The 16,435-nt window shown below is 43.2% G+C and overlaps 3 protein-coding genes across 3 annotated transcripts; 2 read left to right on the top strand and 1 right to left on the bottom strand.

Annotated features, from left to right (window-relative positions):
- Positions 1 to 626: 626 nt before the first annotated feature.
- Positions 627 to 5,227, bottom strand: TSR3 (TSR3 ribosome maturation factor). The gene is made up of 6 exons (XM_082490271.1): positions 5,109 to 5,227; positions 4,804 to 5,020; positions 3,808 to 4,001; positions 2,846 to 3,019; positions 1,345 to 1,408; positions 627 to 1,266 (listed from the first exon to the last, which is right to left on the bottom strand). The coding sequence occupies exons 1-6, from the start codon at positions 5,206 to 5,208 to the stop codon at positions 1,158 to 1,160; spliced, it is 858 nt and encodes a 285-aa protein (XP_082346397.1). The 5' UTR covers positions 5,209 to 5,227; the 3' UTR covers positions 627 to 1,157.
- A 30-nt stretch (positions 5,228 to 5,257) lies between these two features.
- GNPTG (N-acetylglucosamine-1-phosphate transferase subunit gamma) lies at positions 5,258 to 13,827 on the top strand. Its single transcript, XM_082490272.1, has 11 exons — positions 5,258 to 5,321; positions 5,422 to 5,476; positions 5,636 to 5,703; positions 7,802 to 7,856; positions 7,971 to 8,054; positions 9,095 to 9,188; positions 9,626 to 9,740; positions 10,298 to 10,380; positions 10,652 to 10,780; positions 12,181 to 12,262; positions 13,341 to 13,827. The coding sequence occupies exons 1-11, from the start codon at positions 5,276 to 5,278 to the stop codon at positions 13,463 to 13,465; spliced, it is 936 nt and encodes a 311-aa protein (XP_082346398.1). The 5' UTR covers positions 5,258 to 5,275; the 3' UTR covers positions 13,466 to 13,827.
- A 950-nt stretch (positions 13,828 to 14,777) lies between these two features.
- Positions 14,778 to 15,698, top strand: UQCC4 (ubiquinol-cytochrome c reductase complex assembly factor 4). The gene is made up of 2 exons (XM_082490580.1): positions 14,778 to 14,832; positions 14,914 to 15,698. Exons 1-2 carry the CDS (start codon positions 14,807 to 14,809, stop codon positions 15,254 to 15,256), a joined length of 369 nt encoding a protein of 122 aa, XP_082346706.1. The 5' UTR covers positions 14,778 to 14,806; the 3' UTR covers positions 15,257 to 15,698.
- Positions 15,699 to 16,435: the final 737 nt, after the last annotated feature.

Below are 16,435 nucleotides of genomic sequence, written 5' to 3'. Positions count from 1 at the left end.
TAAAACTGCTGCTGTGACTCCCAATTCTAGCTCCAGTAGGGCTAGCATTTGATCACTCTAGTAGAAGAGGGTTAAGAGGCGAAAAATCTTACTGTGACTTGAAGAACTTGTATATATGAAGGTAACACTATGAATTGTCCTCAGTATCTCCAATTCTACTGAAGAGTTCCTGAAGTTTAGGTTTAAATAAGTTCCAGTTGGGTGTTGGAAACTCAAAAGAGCTTTCTATTTAAATGTACAGAACACAGCTGCTAACAGCTGCGCTTCCACTATACAAACTGGCAGGCATACGGAAAAGTGAACTAAGATATGAGTGCTGGTGAGAGTCTCTGACACGAATCTTTAAGGGCCAGAGAATGCGTATTTCTGAGTTGGCAGAGTACCGCTTCAAGTAACGCGAATGCAGGCAGACAGCACTGCTGAACCTGCTACCTTAAGCTTCAGGGTACAGTCCTGAACGAAGTGCCAAAACGTATGTTGCTTAGGACTGTCTATCAGACTAAATTTAAAAAATAGCTTGTAAAGTTACTGAAGGGACATATTGAGATGTTAAAACAATTCTAGGAGGCATCTTTTCCTTTTAAGCTCAGGCAGTCAGTTTACCCTAAACCAGATGAAGTAGCTGAAATACATATGGCAGGTTCAAGCCTGCAGAAAGTCAGAGGCTCCTTATGTGGCAGGTACTCTGAACAGGGCAATAACTTCGTCATGTTTTCCAGTTGAAATACATAGCCCAGAAGTTAGAAGGGTTTACTTTAAGTACTATTAGGTAAAAATAATCCCTATAAACCATTTTTCCAGGCACATTGATTAGAATATATATTTTTTTTTTAACTAGTAACTAAGCTTCAGGCTCTTTACATAATAATTCCATAAACATCTAAAAATTAAAGAACCTAAAGCCTTTGTGTGCATAAATAGACTTAGAAAGCCACATACAGCCCGAGCTTCACCTAAAGGAAGGCATTTGCTAAGCACCAAGTTACAGGTGAACAAGCCACACTGTTAACAAGAAAATTTCTTTATACAAGATGTTATTACAACTCTTTGGGATTGTCGGGGGGGTTACATATTTGTGGTATGTGGGGTTGTTTGTTGGGGGTTTTGGGATTTCTTTTTATACTTTCCAAGTAGTTATTTGTTGGCTGTTGTTGCAGCTACTTTACAGTACCATCATCTTCTGGACTGCTCTCGTCACTGCTTTCAGTGGCATCATCCGGAGGGCTCATGCTGTCCTCCTCAGAGTCTTCATTACTTTCTGCTAGTCTGGAAACATTTTGCAAGATTTTAAAACCAAAACAGCTTATCATAAGACAAAATAGTATTTAAATTAAATTTCATTACCCTGGGGAATTGATTGGTCTGTTGGGATTAGAAAATTCTTTTCCTGAGTCAACATCAAATGGATCTGGAAAAAAGAAGGAAAAAACGCATGCATTGATGAAGAAGCCACCTTTTAATGGTCTGCCTTCCTTTTCGTTTTAAGAGAAGATTGGCAGGGAGGGGAAAGGATAGGAAGTTTGGTTCAGCTTTATGATAAGTTTACCATAGTTCTTTGGTCAGAAACTAGGGGAGGTGAGAAACAACAGCCAAGTCCTGGCCCCCATTCTACTCTTTTCCGTGCCCTTATCCCCCCTGCCCCAAGGGGTTCGGTAGCTCTTTAAGGGTAGTCAGACTGTACACACAGGTTTCTAAGGCTTTTGTTAAGAAAACATGGATGTTCTCAGAATGGTTGAGTTCTAAAAGGGCCATCTAGTGAGTTTGTGTCTTCTGAGAAGGGAAGTATAGCTGTCCAGGTTTAGCTCTTGCTGAGCAAGGGTACGGCTAGATTTACTTTAGCTTACGCAGCTGGGGAGAACTGCTACCTCAGAAAAGTCAAACAAGGTATGACAGCTTTGGAACTACAGCCCATCCAGAAAATACATAGGATCGTGGGTGGAAGTGTGCTTTTTTTTGGCATAGTAGTGGTGCCCCTTAAGAACTGTCTTCAGTTTCATGTAACAGTAGTTAGGCTTCCACCAAACCACAGGATGACTTCATTCAGCCGAGCGTGCCATGGCAGAGAGATCAAAGTTCAGAGAAACTAAAGGCTGTCTACCCCCTCCTTACAGTGTGATCTCCTGGCCAAATTTTATGGGACTTAACCACTGTGAAAGGAAAGCATTAATTAGGAGCATCTCTCTCTTTTCATATGTTCTTGATCATTTGATTTGGCTGCTTTTTTTTTTTTTTTTCCTGTCTTGAATGAGACCAAGCACTCACCTGTGAACATAGCCTGAAATACTGGGATACCAGTGAGTTTCAGGATGAATTTGGGAATAAACTACTGTACTTGTTATAAGCTATTTTCATTATCTTTATAGGTCTGATTTTAAATATCTTGATTGGTGACTATATAAACATGTCCATTAAAGATCTTTCTTAGATTTATGCATAACTCACTCACTGTCAGACTGTATGCCTATATTTCTCTTCTAGTCCTCCTGAATGACTAATCTTTTTACTCACACTCTGCTTTTAACATCTGTAGATAAAATGAAGAAGCCTTATATTTTCTTTTCACTCCATAGTTCTTCAGTATCCGTAATTTAGTCAGGGTAGCCGCTCCATAGTTCAGCTGTGAATATGCTACTATATGCATTAAATTGCTTCAGTCATTTTCATCTTTTTGAGTTGAAAAAAATAGGCAAACTTGCTTATAAGAAGAATACACAGTATAAAGAGAGAATAGCACATCCCAACACAGCTCTTCCTCCTTGCCAACACCTTCATGAGATTAATGGAAAAGATTGTGAGGAAACTAGTTTGGAAAAGGGGGGTGTGGTGTGTCTGTGTTTTTTCTTACCTATTTCTTCGTCTTTTGTTTCGTGAACACTGGCTAAAAAGTCCTTTTCAACTCTCAGCACTTCTTCCTGGCAATGACAGGCTGCGTATTTGTCCAAGAGACCTTTGTTCAAGTCAATAAATGCCTTACCCCATTTAAATTTCCTTAGAAGAATGGTGGCCAGGTCTGGGAATCCTAAAACGGAAAATAAATGATCGGTTTTCTTTTTCAGATTTCACTCAGTTTACACGTTTCTAAGTTCAGTACATACCCCTGTGTCACTACAATAGTGAGATGCGTGCCAGCATTTTTTCAGTGTTCAGGGATTCAGACTTTTAAAAAGATTAAAAATCTGTTCAAATTTCAGTTTAACTTGAAATATCTAACTAAATCCAAGAGAAGTTCGTAGTCTTTTAGTGAGCGTTATATAAAAATATTTTGTACAGGTAATGAATGATTTGAGCTCTAGCTGCCACAGTCCTTCAGGAGAGCAGTTGCACATACAATATTTTCTGGAGACAAGATTTGTCCGCAGTATAGTAGAGCACATCTCTTCAGTTGTCAACAAAGTTCTGTGATGAGTTTGCAAAACATCACAAGAGGGGGCAATTTTTTTTTGTTCTTAACCAGAACCCACCCAATTAACAGGCAGCTGTTGCCTCTCTTTGAGATAAAGGTGCCCAAGGATTCATGCTCTGACTTCTCTGGCTTTTTTTAACAGTTTTTCAAACATTTTCTGACAAAACCAGGATCATCAGTTTATGCGTCCTGTTTAGTAGCTGACATGAACACCCCACAGATACCTCGATGCTGCCAGGTACAAGTACTTGGAAGAAAACCAGACAACCTGGTTCCAAACTCAACAACGTGATGACCAGTGGGGCAGCATCACAGTTTATTCTATCACGGATCATCTCTCCTGATTTATTAGGGAGGTAAGAATTGCTGGTAACATGTTTCACATCAGACGCATTACAGCCTACCAACAATGCAAAACGCTGCAGCAAAAGCTTCCACGCAGGACAGCTTGCACGGGCGACCATAATTTATGGGGTTTGCAGCCACCAGGTATGGCAGCAGCCGTAGATGACCTCCTCTCATTCTCTGAAAGGGAGTTTCTTCTAGTTTGGCCCATGAGCAATCTATGACTGCAATTCCACTCTGAGCAACGATGTGCCTGAAAAAAGAAACATCACGGTAGTTGAAAAATCGTTATTGTTGTATTGATAAAATAAGTTAAAGTGTCAATTACAATTGCCACTTCATACTGGCAACAAATTTGCATACAACCCCCCTTTTGTCAATCAAAATCAATTTTACAACGGTCTAAAATACAGATGCAATGAGAAGGAATAATAACATGCTTTTCTGCCAAACATGCGTGTAGCAAAAAAAGGTTTATCCATACTTTTCAAACTGAAAGTGTAAAATTCTAGGTTTGAAAATGTGACAGAAGAGTGTGGCTAATAGTAATGTTCACATTCTTAAAAGTACACCAAAGTTCAGATTTAGATTCTCTGCTAGCTTCTAAAGACTAATCTTTTTGCTGAGTAAATACATCTTTATGAAAATTCTGCAGGCACATTTGAAGAAAATTCTCAACATTCCTCCCAAATAAGTTTTCTGGTTGATGCATTGTTTTGCCTAACTGAAGCACTGGAATATGGAATCATAAAAGATACAGTAGCTGTAGGCCTGTGATTCTGAACAAATTAACCTACAAACCACATACTGTGATTTCTCTCTGGGATCTACCGATGCGTTTTTCACCCGGTTCTGCGTAAAAACGCTAACCTGATTTAAGGAGACGGCTCTATTTCTCACGCTCAGGCATCAATGTAATGTAACAGGAAGGTCAAATTTATCCCGCGGCACGGTTTGGCCATCAACGGGTGGTTAAAACGTTCTCCCCAACATACTCATCCCCGCAGCGTTTGGGCCAAGCGCTCCCCCCGCCCGCCCCCGCCCCGGGCACCCACCTGTCCGCGGGGGAGAGGCACTGGGTGGCCACCGGGCTGAGGACGAGCCCCGGGAAGCGCTGGCGGAGGCGCAGGGGCCGCAGTAGCCCTTTCCGGGCCAGTTTCCTCCCGCTGCATTTCTTGGGATCGCAATGTCCCAGCTCCCACATGGCGAGGGGACAGGGGAACTTGGCCTCCGGGCCACCCTCCTCCGCGGCCCCCTCGCCCTCCAGGCAAGCTGAAAACAGCAGCCGCGAATCAGTCACCGGTCCGGAGCCCACCACCCCCGTCCCGTCCCGTCCCGTCCCCTCCGCGGGCTCCCGCACCTCTCAGCGCGGCCTCCGCTTCCGCCGCGAAGGTGTCGAGGCCCCGATGGCCGCCGCCACGGCCGCCCCTCCGCCGGGCAGCGCGCCGGCCCCGCTCCATGTCCCCGCTGCTGGGCGGAGCGGCCGCCCCGCCGCCCCGCTCCCTTCCGTTTCCCGCGGAAGAGGCGATGGCGGCCGCCCGGCTGCTGGTGGCGGCGCTGGGCGCGGCGCTGGGTGAGCGCGGCGGGAGCGGACGGGCCGGGGGGGCGGGGGGGGTCTCGTCGGTCGGTCGGTCGGTCCGCCCGCCCGCGGCCAACCGGTATGTGCTCGGCAGGTCTCTGCGCCTCGGCGGGGAAGATGAAGATCGTGGAGGAGCCGAACACCTTCGGGTAGGCGGCCGCTCGCTTCGCCGTGTCCCGCCGCGGGGGCCGCCGTGCGTGGCCGTGAGGGTGCGGGGACACGCGGGGGGGGGGGCGGTGGGAGGGGGGTGTAAGCGCAACCGGATGCACAGCTCTGTCTTAAACGTTCAACTCTCCTTCTTTTGAAAGGTTGAATAACCCGTTCTTGCCTCAAACAAACAGGCTGCAGCCGAAGGTGTCCCCGTCGGCAGTGTCAGGTGTGTGCGTTACCTGTTCTGTACAGTCATCTGCCGAACAGCCCACCTGGGCTGTGTGCAAAGACTGATTTTACTTGTCATTTTATAAGCGTCGTGGAAAATAAGCATGGGCAAGTGTATTTTATTGTGCTTCTGAAGTGTTATAAACCCAGATGAACCTCTCTGGTGTTCCCCGCCCCGCTGCCGATCGGACTGTTTTTGTCACAGTGTTCTGTTTTTGTCACAGTGTTATCCGTATGTTTTGTTCTGTGTTTCCTGAGCCAGTCGCAGATCCTTCTGATCCTTACTAAAACCTTTTTTTTGTTCTTGAAACAACCCCTGACATCCTTGAGACTGTCCTATAAAAGTCATCCCATCATTTGAGAGTGCTTAATACTCAAAAATTGTTTTAAAAAAAAAAGACCTAAGAGTAGTCTTGGAAGAAGTCCCAGAGGCTCGGTTTCACACACAAAGTCTGGGTGCTGCGATGTAAATCCACCACTTTAGCAAAATAAACAGGAATCTAAAAAATTCTAGACCATATGTGGAGGAAAGTAGGTAAAATAAACACTGAATGCAAAGACTAAGCAAAAGGAAATAAGTGTTGTCTCTGCTAACCTTAGGCATGGACCTAAACCTTCTTCAGGGTCAATAAGGGCACTTTGGTATGGTGACATCGAACGGGATTATGCTTAATGTCATCTGTCATGTTTTGTAAATCCATATCAAGTGTATTGAATTTTGAGTGTACTGCACGTGAAAAGTGAAATAGTTAGGATTAGTAATTGTTAGAATGCTGGATGGAAAGATGCCAAAAATAGCAGAAAAAAAGTTAAAAGGACAGTATGCCAGAAATCCTGCTTTCCTGGATGTGGGAACTTCTGCGTAGCCAAAAATTTGGAGTGCCTGTGGAACTGGCATCTAGGGCGTGGAACCCGGTCTTGCGCAGTTACTGCTCTAGCATGGAAACCTTGCTTGTTCTCTTCTTTTACAAGACAGTTGGGGTAATAGTTCCTATACGGAAATGGAGGCATGAGTCTAATGCATTCCACAGGGACGTTCAGATTTGCTTCTCCTCTGTGGGTTGAGCATCCTCATCACTAAGGCGCAGACTGCACGTAGTAGAGGGGCAAACCCTTTGGCCAAACCTATGGTCATCTGTAGAATGGAATGCGAGATCATACAGTCAGGAAAATCACCCGTGAAAGGGAACCTGCCCATATCCCCGTGGTTAGGGCGCTGCAGAGGGCGTGATTCTGGTGGTCTGGTCTTTGTTTCTAGGATTGCTTGTTTAGGTCTTTGGGAAAAGTACATAGGCAGTCCTGGCAGTGGGGAATTAGAATCCAGCATGGGGCTTTATTTTATTTGCTTTGTAATCTCTTTCCTTCTCCTTTCCTCACAAATATTTAATCATTCCATGCAAAATTACCTTAAACAAGGGATGCTGAAATACCTCTGTAGCCCATTGTTCAGAACTTTTGGCCCTTTTGTGAATGGCAAGTTAACTGTCTTGGATTCCTCTGACAGCAAGGCTGGAATGGTCAGTTCTACAACAGCAGAATTGTAACTGCTGACCTGTCTGACAGTAAAAGGTTTATCTTGTTGAACGCTAACCAGACCGCGAAGGCAAACTGTGGAAAGGAATGTCTAGTTAGAGAATCTCAGCAAAACTTAAATATGCAGTACTGGGGACGTTCTGAGCAAATGGGCTTTACCAGTATAAACTTGAGGAGTTTGGATGACTTTGGGGACAGACAGCTGCCAAGCAAGAGTTCCTGTCATTTCCATGTTAGATTTTTGGCAGGGTCTGCACCGATGATTCCTTCTATGGATCTGGCCTCCAAATAGCTGTTTGTATACAGGTTTCTTATTTCTATCGTAGAAAGAGGCTGATCTATTTAACTGAGTATTGAAGATAAAAAATGTGAAAGATCACGATGCAAACCAGTATAGCACTAGTGGGAACTTGCAGTAATCCATATGGAAGATATAAATTTCCTTATGTACAGCAGAAAACTAAATTTGTCACATAGTCCTTTGCAGTTTTGTTGCCACAGTAACTTGCTTAAATTTAACCAAAACATTATTCTTCCTTGATGCCATTTTGTGGTGTTTTTAGGCCCTGCACATCTCTTTAGGCTTGCTGGCAAGTGTTTCAGTTTTGTGGAGTCCACGTGAGTAATGGATTTGGATATTTGATTCTGTATATTTATTAGGAACAAACTAGTTTTTTATTTCAGTCTGAAACATTTCTTATTTTTTCTTTTCTTTTTTTTTTTTCTTTTAAGGTACAAGTATGAGTTTTGTCCGTTCCATAATGTCACTCAGCACGAGCAGACTTTTCGATGGAATGCCTATAGTGGGATTTTAGGGTGAGGCTTTTAGACCTTTAAGTTTTACCCATGTTATTAGCAGACCATTTTATAGATTGTCAAAGAGCAGGCAGTTGTAAAATCTAAGATTCTTTTATTGGTCAGCGTAGGTCATTGTAGTTCCCAAGGTGTTGTGTGTAAAAATACCCCCTCTTGAAAAATTCAGATTTTTTTGTTGATAAATACTAACCTCCGATTTTAGCTGGAGGCTGATTAATAACCAGTGGCAACTGCAGGTGTGACATGTTCATGTGAGAAATTCAATAGCGTATAACTACAGCTTATATTAACAAAGATTTCATGTCTCTTAACTATTTTCACTTTGAGTTGAATATAACCTTACAAAATGAAATGAGTGCTTTATGCCTAGTTGTTGTGTTAAACATATTTAATAAAAGGTAATAAAAGACTCAGTGTAGACCCCCAAAAGTATCCCAAAGTATTGAAACACCCCAGAGTATCCAAATCATAAGACCTACAATAAATTTAATTATAAACCAGAGCACTGCTTTAAAATTACTGCCTTCCTAAATATTTTGTATATAGATGTCTCTTTTTTTCCTATGTGCAGAATAATTAGTGAGCCAATATGAGAGGACAAGGGTACCTCAAGATGCAGAGAGTGTCACTGGCTTTAGGACTAGCAGCAGTAGAGAATAGTTTTTGTAGGTGCTCTCACCAGCACTAAAAGTCCTGCAAGCAATCTGAGTTGCACAGGGTACTTAGCATCATGGAATCTGTTGTGATTGATCTATAAGCTGTATTTTATTGCATTTAAATAAGGATTTATAAGTGCAAATGGTTTGCAAACTGAAAGCTGATCCAAAACTGTGCTCTCAAAGTGCCCCATAGAGCAGCCTGGATAACAAACTGCCCTGTTTATAAGGTCTTGGCTGTAAGAAATGGAAATACTAAGACAACAAAAATGAAATATATACAGATAAACTGAATACGGTGTAAGGGTATTCCTGTTTTTCTTCCTGACTGTTCACCTTTTTCTTTCCAGTAACTTAAACTAAAACGATGTCCTGTTTTTTCAGAATCTGGCACGAATGGGAAATTGACAACAACACATTTGTTGGAATGTGGATGAGGGAAGGAGACTCGTGTGAAACTAAGAGCCGACAGACAAAGGTATCATAACCTAGACTATGCTAACGCCCACAGCATGACTCATGACGCTCTACGGACTGAAACAGTCCTACCTCGAAGAAGTCATCATTTAAGATGAGATAAAAAACATGAAGATGGATTCCTGTAGGAGCTGAGTGAATGGATGGAGGAGGGAAGCTAAAATCAGGATAAAATTTGCTCAAAATATGGTACTTGGGAGTCCACGGAGCAATGCTAGGTGGGGGGTCATTTCCCGTTAGGAACCAATTTTCACTTTTGATAAAATAATTTGAAGATGTGCTTGCTATGATTATTCTTCTGTGGGTGACAGCACTGGAAGCTTTGACATGACGGTATGTACAGAAATGCATCTGCTAGCGTTGGAAGACAGCAAATCGATCATCAGTCCCGTTTTGTGGGGAGGTGTTTCACTCATCTTTGTTTTTACTAACGTTTAGGTTCATCTTGTTTGTGGGAAGAGCAATAAATTGGCTTATGTGTCTGAGCCAAGTACTTGTGTTTACTCTCTGACATTTGAGACTCCTCTCGTGTGCCATCCCCACTCTCTCTTAGGTAAGATCTAGAAAATCGTTTGTGTGTAGAGCAGCTGGCATATTACGTCAACCTCACAGTGTAAATTTTTAGGTTCTTTGAGGTGGTAACTTGATATAAGTGAGTATTAAATGTAACACAGAATACGAAGTGTATTTTGAATCCCAGTCATTATAACACACAGGTGTTTCTCAAATAAATTGGCATTGCTAGTATAGACCCAGTGACTGTTTTTTTGCTGTTTTCTTGGACTGATTGTAGGAATCAGCCCTGTACTATCTGCTTATTTACTTACATTAGAAAAAGGGAGCTCGGTTAGAATTACAGTCAACAAAGAAATATGCGGCCTTCTGGCTGAAAATAAGAGAAACATTTTTGGTTGGTGGCATTCTCCAGAAACTTTAAAGGTGTGAAGCAGAATTTAAGTTTAACCCCAGCTCTTAAAAGCAGGAGGGACTATGTACTGTATAGAAACACTGAGTTTTTAAAACAAATACGCTTGCATGCTACTCAAGGAGCATTTAACTAATGCAGGACAGTGCTGTTGGTTTTTACATGGTTTGTCTTCTGTTTTTCAGTTTATCCAACTCTGACTGAAGCACTACAAAGGAAGTGGGATGAAGCAGAGCAGCTTCTCTATGATGAACTAATAACTGACCAGGTTTGTTAATCTCTTCCAATTCTATTTGGTAAAGAACAATTACTGTCAAATAGCCAAACCTGGCTTCTGCGGTTTCTCCTTTTGGAATGGATGTATTTGTTCTGCAGTTGGCAAGTAGTAATTTTTGTGCTCTGTAACTGCTATATCAGCTGGTAATTGTAACGTTTTCAACAGTGAAGCTTGAGGAATTGGAATGGCCTGTGCAAATTACAAGCAGAGATGAGAGTCAGGTGGATTGATCTATTGTCTTTTGGAAACTTTCTTTTTTTAGGGTTACAAAAAAATACTGAAAGAGATTTTTGAAGAAGCAGGACTTCTAAAAGCAACAGAAGAAAAGGAAGTTGAGAAACAAAACAAGAAAATAAGTCTGGAATTTGAAACAGTGGAGAAGTGCAGTAAGGTATCAAGCGGAATATTTACAATGTTGAATTAAATTGCCACTTTTTTATTGTATGACAGTATCAGTGTGACAGCATTATGTAAATACTCTCTGGATTCAGCTGACATCTCTGCATGGGATTATCTTTTCTGGTTTCAATATGTAACAGTCTACATACAGAGTGATTTGATATCTTTATTCTAGCCCTTAAATCAAAACCACACTACCACACCTGAATTCCCAATAAGACATGTGTGTGTGTGTGTTAGAAATCGGTGTAGGCGCTTGGGTTATGGACACCTTGTAAGTACTCTTTCAGTCTGGAAATAGGAAGGAATTCCTAGGGAAAACAAATGTGTAATCAGCCTTGGGAATGATGACACTTCTCTCTGTGGACAATTACCCAGACTTGTGTCAGAACATGTTGGCTGTTACACAAGCAAAAGGCTGAATGCTCTATGCTGTGTCTGTTTCTGAGTGGCTTTTATGCATGTGAACAGCCCTTCTGCAACAGAGTTGAAACGGGGGAAGTAAGAGGTAGGTGTGCTCAGCCTAAAAGCATGCAAAGCTGCACATCAGAAAAAGAGCATGGAAGGGAATTAATTCACTGTAACGCAGAGAAGCAGCTGCTGTTGTCATTTTATTTGAAAATGTAGCAAAGACAAAACACCAGGTAGTAATTCCTGAATATAACCAAATAAACTGTGGTTAAGCTGAATATACTTATATAAATATTGCCATTTTGATGTCCTACTGTTAGGAGCTGGAATATTCCACCTTTTTTTTTTTTCTCAATAGATAACAATACAGTATTTAATAATTTGTACTTCTTTTTCTGGCTTCATCATAGCTTAATTGACATAAAGTTGGCTGGTTTGGCAACCACAGAATCTTAATCTTTTGCTCTTTCTTGATTTATGTAAAAACCAAAACAATAAAAAATTGGGGCTTTTTTGAGATTTCAGATATGTGGTTTGAATCTCAAAAGTACTAAGCAATCCCTGGCTCTGTAAGTTAACGGAAACTGCTGAAAGCGAGAACATGAATCTTCTAGGGCAAGAGTTGAGGAGGTGACAATTTCCAGGCATTATGATGTAAAATAAAATAAGGCCAGTCCTGTAGCAAACTTATGAATGCAATTTTGTGCTGCATTAAAATGCTAGTTAGGGGATAGATCCAAAATAGTTACAGAAAGCACTCATTTTCACTCTTAGGATTGGAAAAAGCCGGGTCCTGTTTTGGCAACATAGAAATATATCTTTTTATAAAATTTGCACCTTGTTCTTGGAATAAGCAGTTTAAGATCTTTTAAGTCAAAAACTGTAACAGCTGTGCACAGACCCATTGTTTTTTATGAACTCCCGTTTTATGTATGCATTTGGAGAGTGGGAGAGCCGTTTTAAATGTATTTTCTTTCTTAGGAATACCAGCAACTTTCAAAAGAAATAAAAAGACTTAAAGATTTATTAAGTCAACATGGTATTGCATACAAAGGAAATTCTGGTGAGTTTTATGGTACCATTCTTTTTCGCTATTGTCTGTTCATAATGTGAATACTCAAATGTTTTCAGTTACTGCAAGGACTGAATAATCTGTCGTATATGAAGATAAAATTTAGTAGACAAAGTTTTTAGTAAGTACTTAGGTCTTGATTCCTGAGCAAGAGGACTTATTTTGCCCCAAAAAATCTGTTGCCAACTTGAAATTTTAGCTTTATAGAAAAAAAATTGACTGCTGTTGTAATTGAGGTTTACCTCCAGTACTTAAAAGTGCCAGAGGAAAAGGAAATCAGTGTTGTAGCATTGGTAGCACATAAGCATCTTTTAAGTAACTCCACTTCCTGCTTAGTCAACCACAAGGGTTGACTTCTTCGAGAACAGTTGAAATGTTCTGTTTCTGTTTGAATTGTTTTTATCCTTTCTTAGTCACCTTTTTTTCCTCTCTTTGATTTCTCTTAGGTAAGTACCATATCACATGCAGTTTTTAGAAGGAAAGACTGTTTGGTGCTGGATATGAAGAACTCTGCATTAATTTCAGACAAGTTGGGGTTTGGTTTTGCTGTTTTTTTTTTTTTTTTTTTTTTTTTTTGTCCCTGCCCCCCATTTCTTCCAGTCCATTCTGCCCATTATTACATGAACTGTTTGTCTAAGGAGGATTTAATTTCCCTGAATATATGTTTACACCTTTTATGTTCAGAATTGGCACCTCAAGAAAACAATTAACCTTTAAGCTAATTAAATTAGCTTAAAATTAGTGACAATTTTTCCTTCTTTTTGTTTTAAGAAACTTTCTTCTCTGTTTTTTTAAATTGGTGACTTTCTTTTCTAGGGAAAACTCATCATATTAGAATTCTTGTAAAACATTTTATCTGCATGTTTAAACTATTAACTATGTAACCTGCACAGTATTTCTGCCTGTTTGGTAGTTCATTTAACATTGCAGATTAGAACTGTATAATCAAAAGCGGAATTCACAGCTTACTCTAGATGACTTATTTCAAAACTATTTAGTGAATTCTGTGACAAAAATGTGTTGGTGTTTAAAAGCAGAATTAGCTGATGTCTTAAACTAAATATTACAGCTGAAAATACCAGTGTTGAACATCAAAGTCACAAACTGGCAACGGCAGTGACAACTGTTCTTAATGGGTCAAAGGATGATGAGCACCTGCATGGTGATACAGGAATTTGGAATGACACCGTGTGAAGAAACCTGGGTGGTAAACAGCAAGTTCATGCGGAATGTCATAACGTCTGTCATGACACTAAGATGATTTACCTTCTGCAAGTATTCTTCACTTTGAATTTCTGCCCTAAAGCAAAGGGGACATAATGGAGCAAGGGCTTGCCATCACTGAGAACAGATGGCTAGTTCCTGAGAATATTTGTAGAACTTCTTTGCTAAGGCCGGTATTGGGCATAGGTTTACAGATTCTGTGTCTCCAGTCCCAGCTTTGTTATTTTCTTTGATCAAGCATGGTAGCGGGTGGTGTAAATACAAAATAGTTCAAGATCAATGCTGTCAGATGTTGTACGAAAGGTAGTAAATACAATATTAAGAACATGTTATTTCATCTGTATGCTAAAATGTTTTCTGTGCAGACTTTAGCAGAAAAAGAAATGTTTCCTGCTACAGCAGTGCATGATGTGCCACCCCATCCCCCTGCGTGCAGGGGTTGACGTCATCTTTGAGTAGTGGGTGGGTAAAATGAAAGCTGTTCAGAGAGTGACTGAAAAGTCCTATGAAAACACCAAATTGTTGTAAGAAAATAGTTGTGTCAAGAGAATAGATGGCAATTCTCTGCATGTAATATGGAATAAAATGGGCTCTTCCAAATCCAGCTGTGAAAATGTTACTGTAGGAGCTGGTCGAGGCCAAGAATGCTGTTTTCATAGAATCATAGAATGGTTTGGGTTGGAAGAGACCTTAAAGATCATCTAGTTCCAACCCCTCTGCCATGGGCAGGGACACCTTCTACTACACCAGGTTGCTCAAAGCCCTGTCCAACCTGGCCTTGAACACCTCCAGGGATGGGGCAGCCACAGCTTCTCTGGGCAACCTCTTCCAGAGTCTCACCAAAAGAATTTCTTCCTAATATCTAATCTAAATCTCCCCTCTTTCAGTTTAAAGCCATTACCCCTCGTCCTATCACTCCACTCCCAGATAAAGAGTCCCTCCCCATCCTTCCTGTAGCCCCTTTAGGGACTGGAAGGGGCTATAGGTCTCCCCGGACCCTTCTCTTCTCCAGGCTGAACGCCCCCAACTCTCAGCCTGTCCCCACGGCAGAGGTGCTCCAGCCCTCTGATCATCTCCGTGGCCCTCCTCTGGCCCCGCTCCAACAGGTCCGTGTCCCTCCTGTGTTGGGTGCCCCAGAGCTGGACGCGGCACTGCAGGGGGAGGTCTCACCGGAGCTGCGATCCGGTTCGTCAGCGCGCAGGTACCGTCGTCGTCCCGACCTCCGGCCGCCCCTCAGCCGGCGGGACCCCGCCGGTGCCACCTCGCTTCCGCTTCCGGGCGGCGCGGGACGGCGGCGGGCGGCGCGGCGGGATGAGCGGAGCGCTGTGCCGCTGGCGGTGAGGCGGCGGGCGCGGGGCCGGGGGCGCTGGCGGGGCGGGCGGCGGGCCCCGCGCCCCCTGACGCGTGTGTCTTTGCAGGGCGCCGGGCTCCCTGCGCCTGCCCGGGCCCCGGAGGTGGCTGTCGCGGCGGCGGGAGCCGGAGGAGGGGGCGGAGGACGGGGGGGCCATCCCCTTCTCCACCAGCAAGGCCAGCCCGCGGGTGTGGAGCGTCGGCCGGTCCATGGGGAGCGACCACGAGAAGCCGTGGGTGAAGGTGCTGCCGCTGAGCCTGCTGTGCAGCGGGCTGCTGCTCTGGTGCGCCTTCCGGGAAAAAACGGAGATCGACGAGCGGCTGGAAGCGATTTTCTCCGGTCAGGTCGTGGACTCGCTCGATGAGGCCCAAAAAAGCGCCGCTCCCCTGGCAGCGCCGCAGGAGAAGTGAGGGCGGGAGCGCGGCGGCATTCGCCCGGTTAGAAGCTGTATTGGCACTTGACTGGGAAAAACCGGTTTTCCAGCCTATCCATCGGTAGCCTTATCTTGCAGCCTTCACGCCTTCGTGTGTGGAGGCTGCATTCTGTGCCGGTCCCGGGTTGGTAATTCACACTGGTAGCCTGCGCGAGGAGTACACCGCGTTGCACGGTAGGGATGGACAGGGTGTCCTGCAAACCAACTTGCATTTGAAGACACGTTTTATACAACCCATCTCTTTCCCATGGATTATTTTTCTGAGATGCACGGGGTATTAAAATATCAAAGCTGTAAGTCTGTAAAATTGCTGCTGAAAGTGACCTTCATTTGACATTTTTCTAGTCACAGAGTATGTTCAGCTTATATTGAAGACAACTGTAAGTGTATGATTCCTTAATACACAATTCTTTGCGTTGTGGGGTTTTATTTCTAATTCTACTAAACAACGCAGAAATTATCTTTTTCAACCCTTAATGCATTGTTGGCGCTTGCTTGCTGGACTGCAAGTTTTTAGGCATGCCTGGTTTAGGTGATCATTACTGGAAGGAGAGATTTTTGCAGGGAATTGAAGCGATTGGGTTGCATTATATTGGGGAGGAAAGCCCTCATTTCACTGAACGACGTAGTATCTAGTTTTCCTACAGATGCATAGATATACAAACTTGCACACACTGGAAACTTTTCTTGGAGGGGAAGAATCTAAGCTACTAATACAGCTTAGCTCCATTCAAAGTTAAAGGCATTTTTTTTTAAGCTTTCAAATGTAGAAATGCAAAACTGGGTTTGTGCCATTAAAACTAAAACAAACACACCCCCCCCCCCAAACCCCAAATGCGGCAGTGGCTAGTAAGACAGGCCAGGGCTGCAGAGCAAACTGACATAGCATCGTGTCTTCCCGATGCTGCCAATGCATCTCTGAGCAACGCGCACCCCGCGGCGTTGGATTGCGCTGTGGGGTCCCCGTGGTTGAACCGGGCGACCCCAGATGACCCAGGGTGGCCGCTGTGGTGCTGCCACGAGGGTCGGTTTGTCTCAGGGGTTCAGCTTTTGTGGCAGCGGCGCGTGGCCTGTGAGGTAACACACACAGGGGCCTGCTGGCGAACACAGCAGTGACCGTGGGTTTTACTGACGTCGGCCTAAGGTGCGATGCCGT

Source organism: Vanellus vanellus, assembly GCF_965231255.1.
Source record: "Vanellus vanellus genome assembly, chromosome: 14".
Taxonomy (NCBI): domain Eukaryota; kingdom Metazoa; phylum Chordata; class Aves; order Charadriiformes; family Charadriidae; genus Vanellus; species Vanellus vanellus.
The sequence above is the reverse complement of the archived record's forward strand: the minus strand, read 5'-3'. Positions and strand labels throughout refer to the sequence as shown.

What these genes read in the sequence shown, in the direction of transcription:
- GNPTG (XM_082490272.1), top strand. Translation starts at nt 5,276, where the DNA reads ATGGCGGCCGCCCGGCTGCTGGTGGCGGCGCTGGGCGCGGCGCTGG. An exon ending in GTCCCCGTCGGCAGTGTCAG is followed by an intron (nt 5,704 to 7,801) that starts GTGTGTGCGTTA and finishes TGGTGTTTTTAG; the next exon opens with GCCCTGCACATCTCTTTAGG. An exon ending in CTAAGAGCCGACAGACAAAG is followed by an intron (nt 9,189 to 9,625) that starts GTATCATAACCT and finishes ACTAACGTTTAG; the next exon opens with GTTCATCTTGTTTGTGGGAA.
- TSR3 (XM_082490271.1), bottom strand. Translation starts at nt 5,208, where the DNA reads ATGGAGCGGGGCCGGCGCGCTGCCCGGCGGAGGGGCGGCCGTGGCGGC. An exon ending in TGCAGCGTTTTGCATTGTTG is followed by an intron (nt 3,020 to 3,807) that starts GTAGGCTGTAAT and finishes TTTCCGTTTTAG; the next exon opens with GATTCCCAGACCTGGCCACC. An exon ending in AGACCAATCAATTCCCCAGG is followed by an intron (nt 1,267 to 1,344) that starts GTAATGAAATTT and finishes AAATGTTTCCAG; the next exon opens with ACTAGCAGAAAGTAATGAAG.
- UQCC4 (XM_082490580.1), top strand. Translation starts at nt 14,807, where the DNA reads ATGAGCGGAGCGCTGTGCCGCTGGCG. An exon ending in GGAGCGCTGTGCCGCTGGCG is followed by an intron (nt 14,833 to 14,913) that starts GTGAGGCGGCGG and finishes GTGTCTTTGCAG; the next exon opens with GGCGCCGGGCTCCCTGCGCC.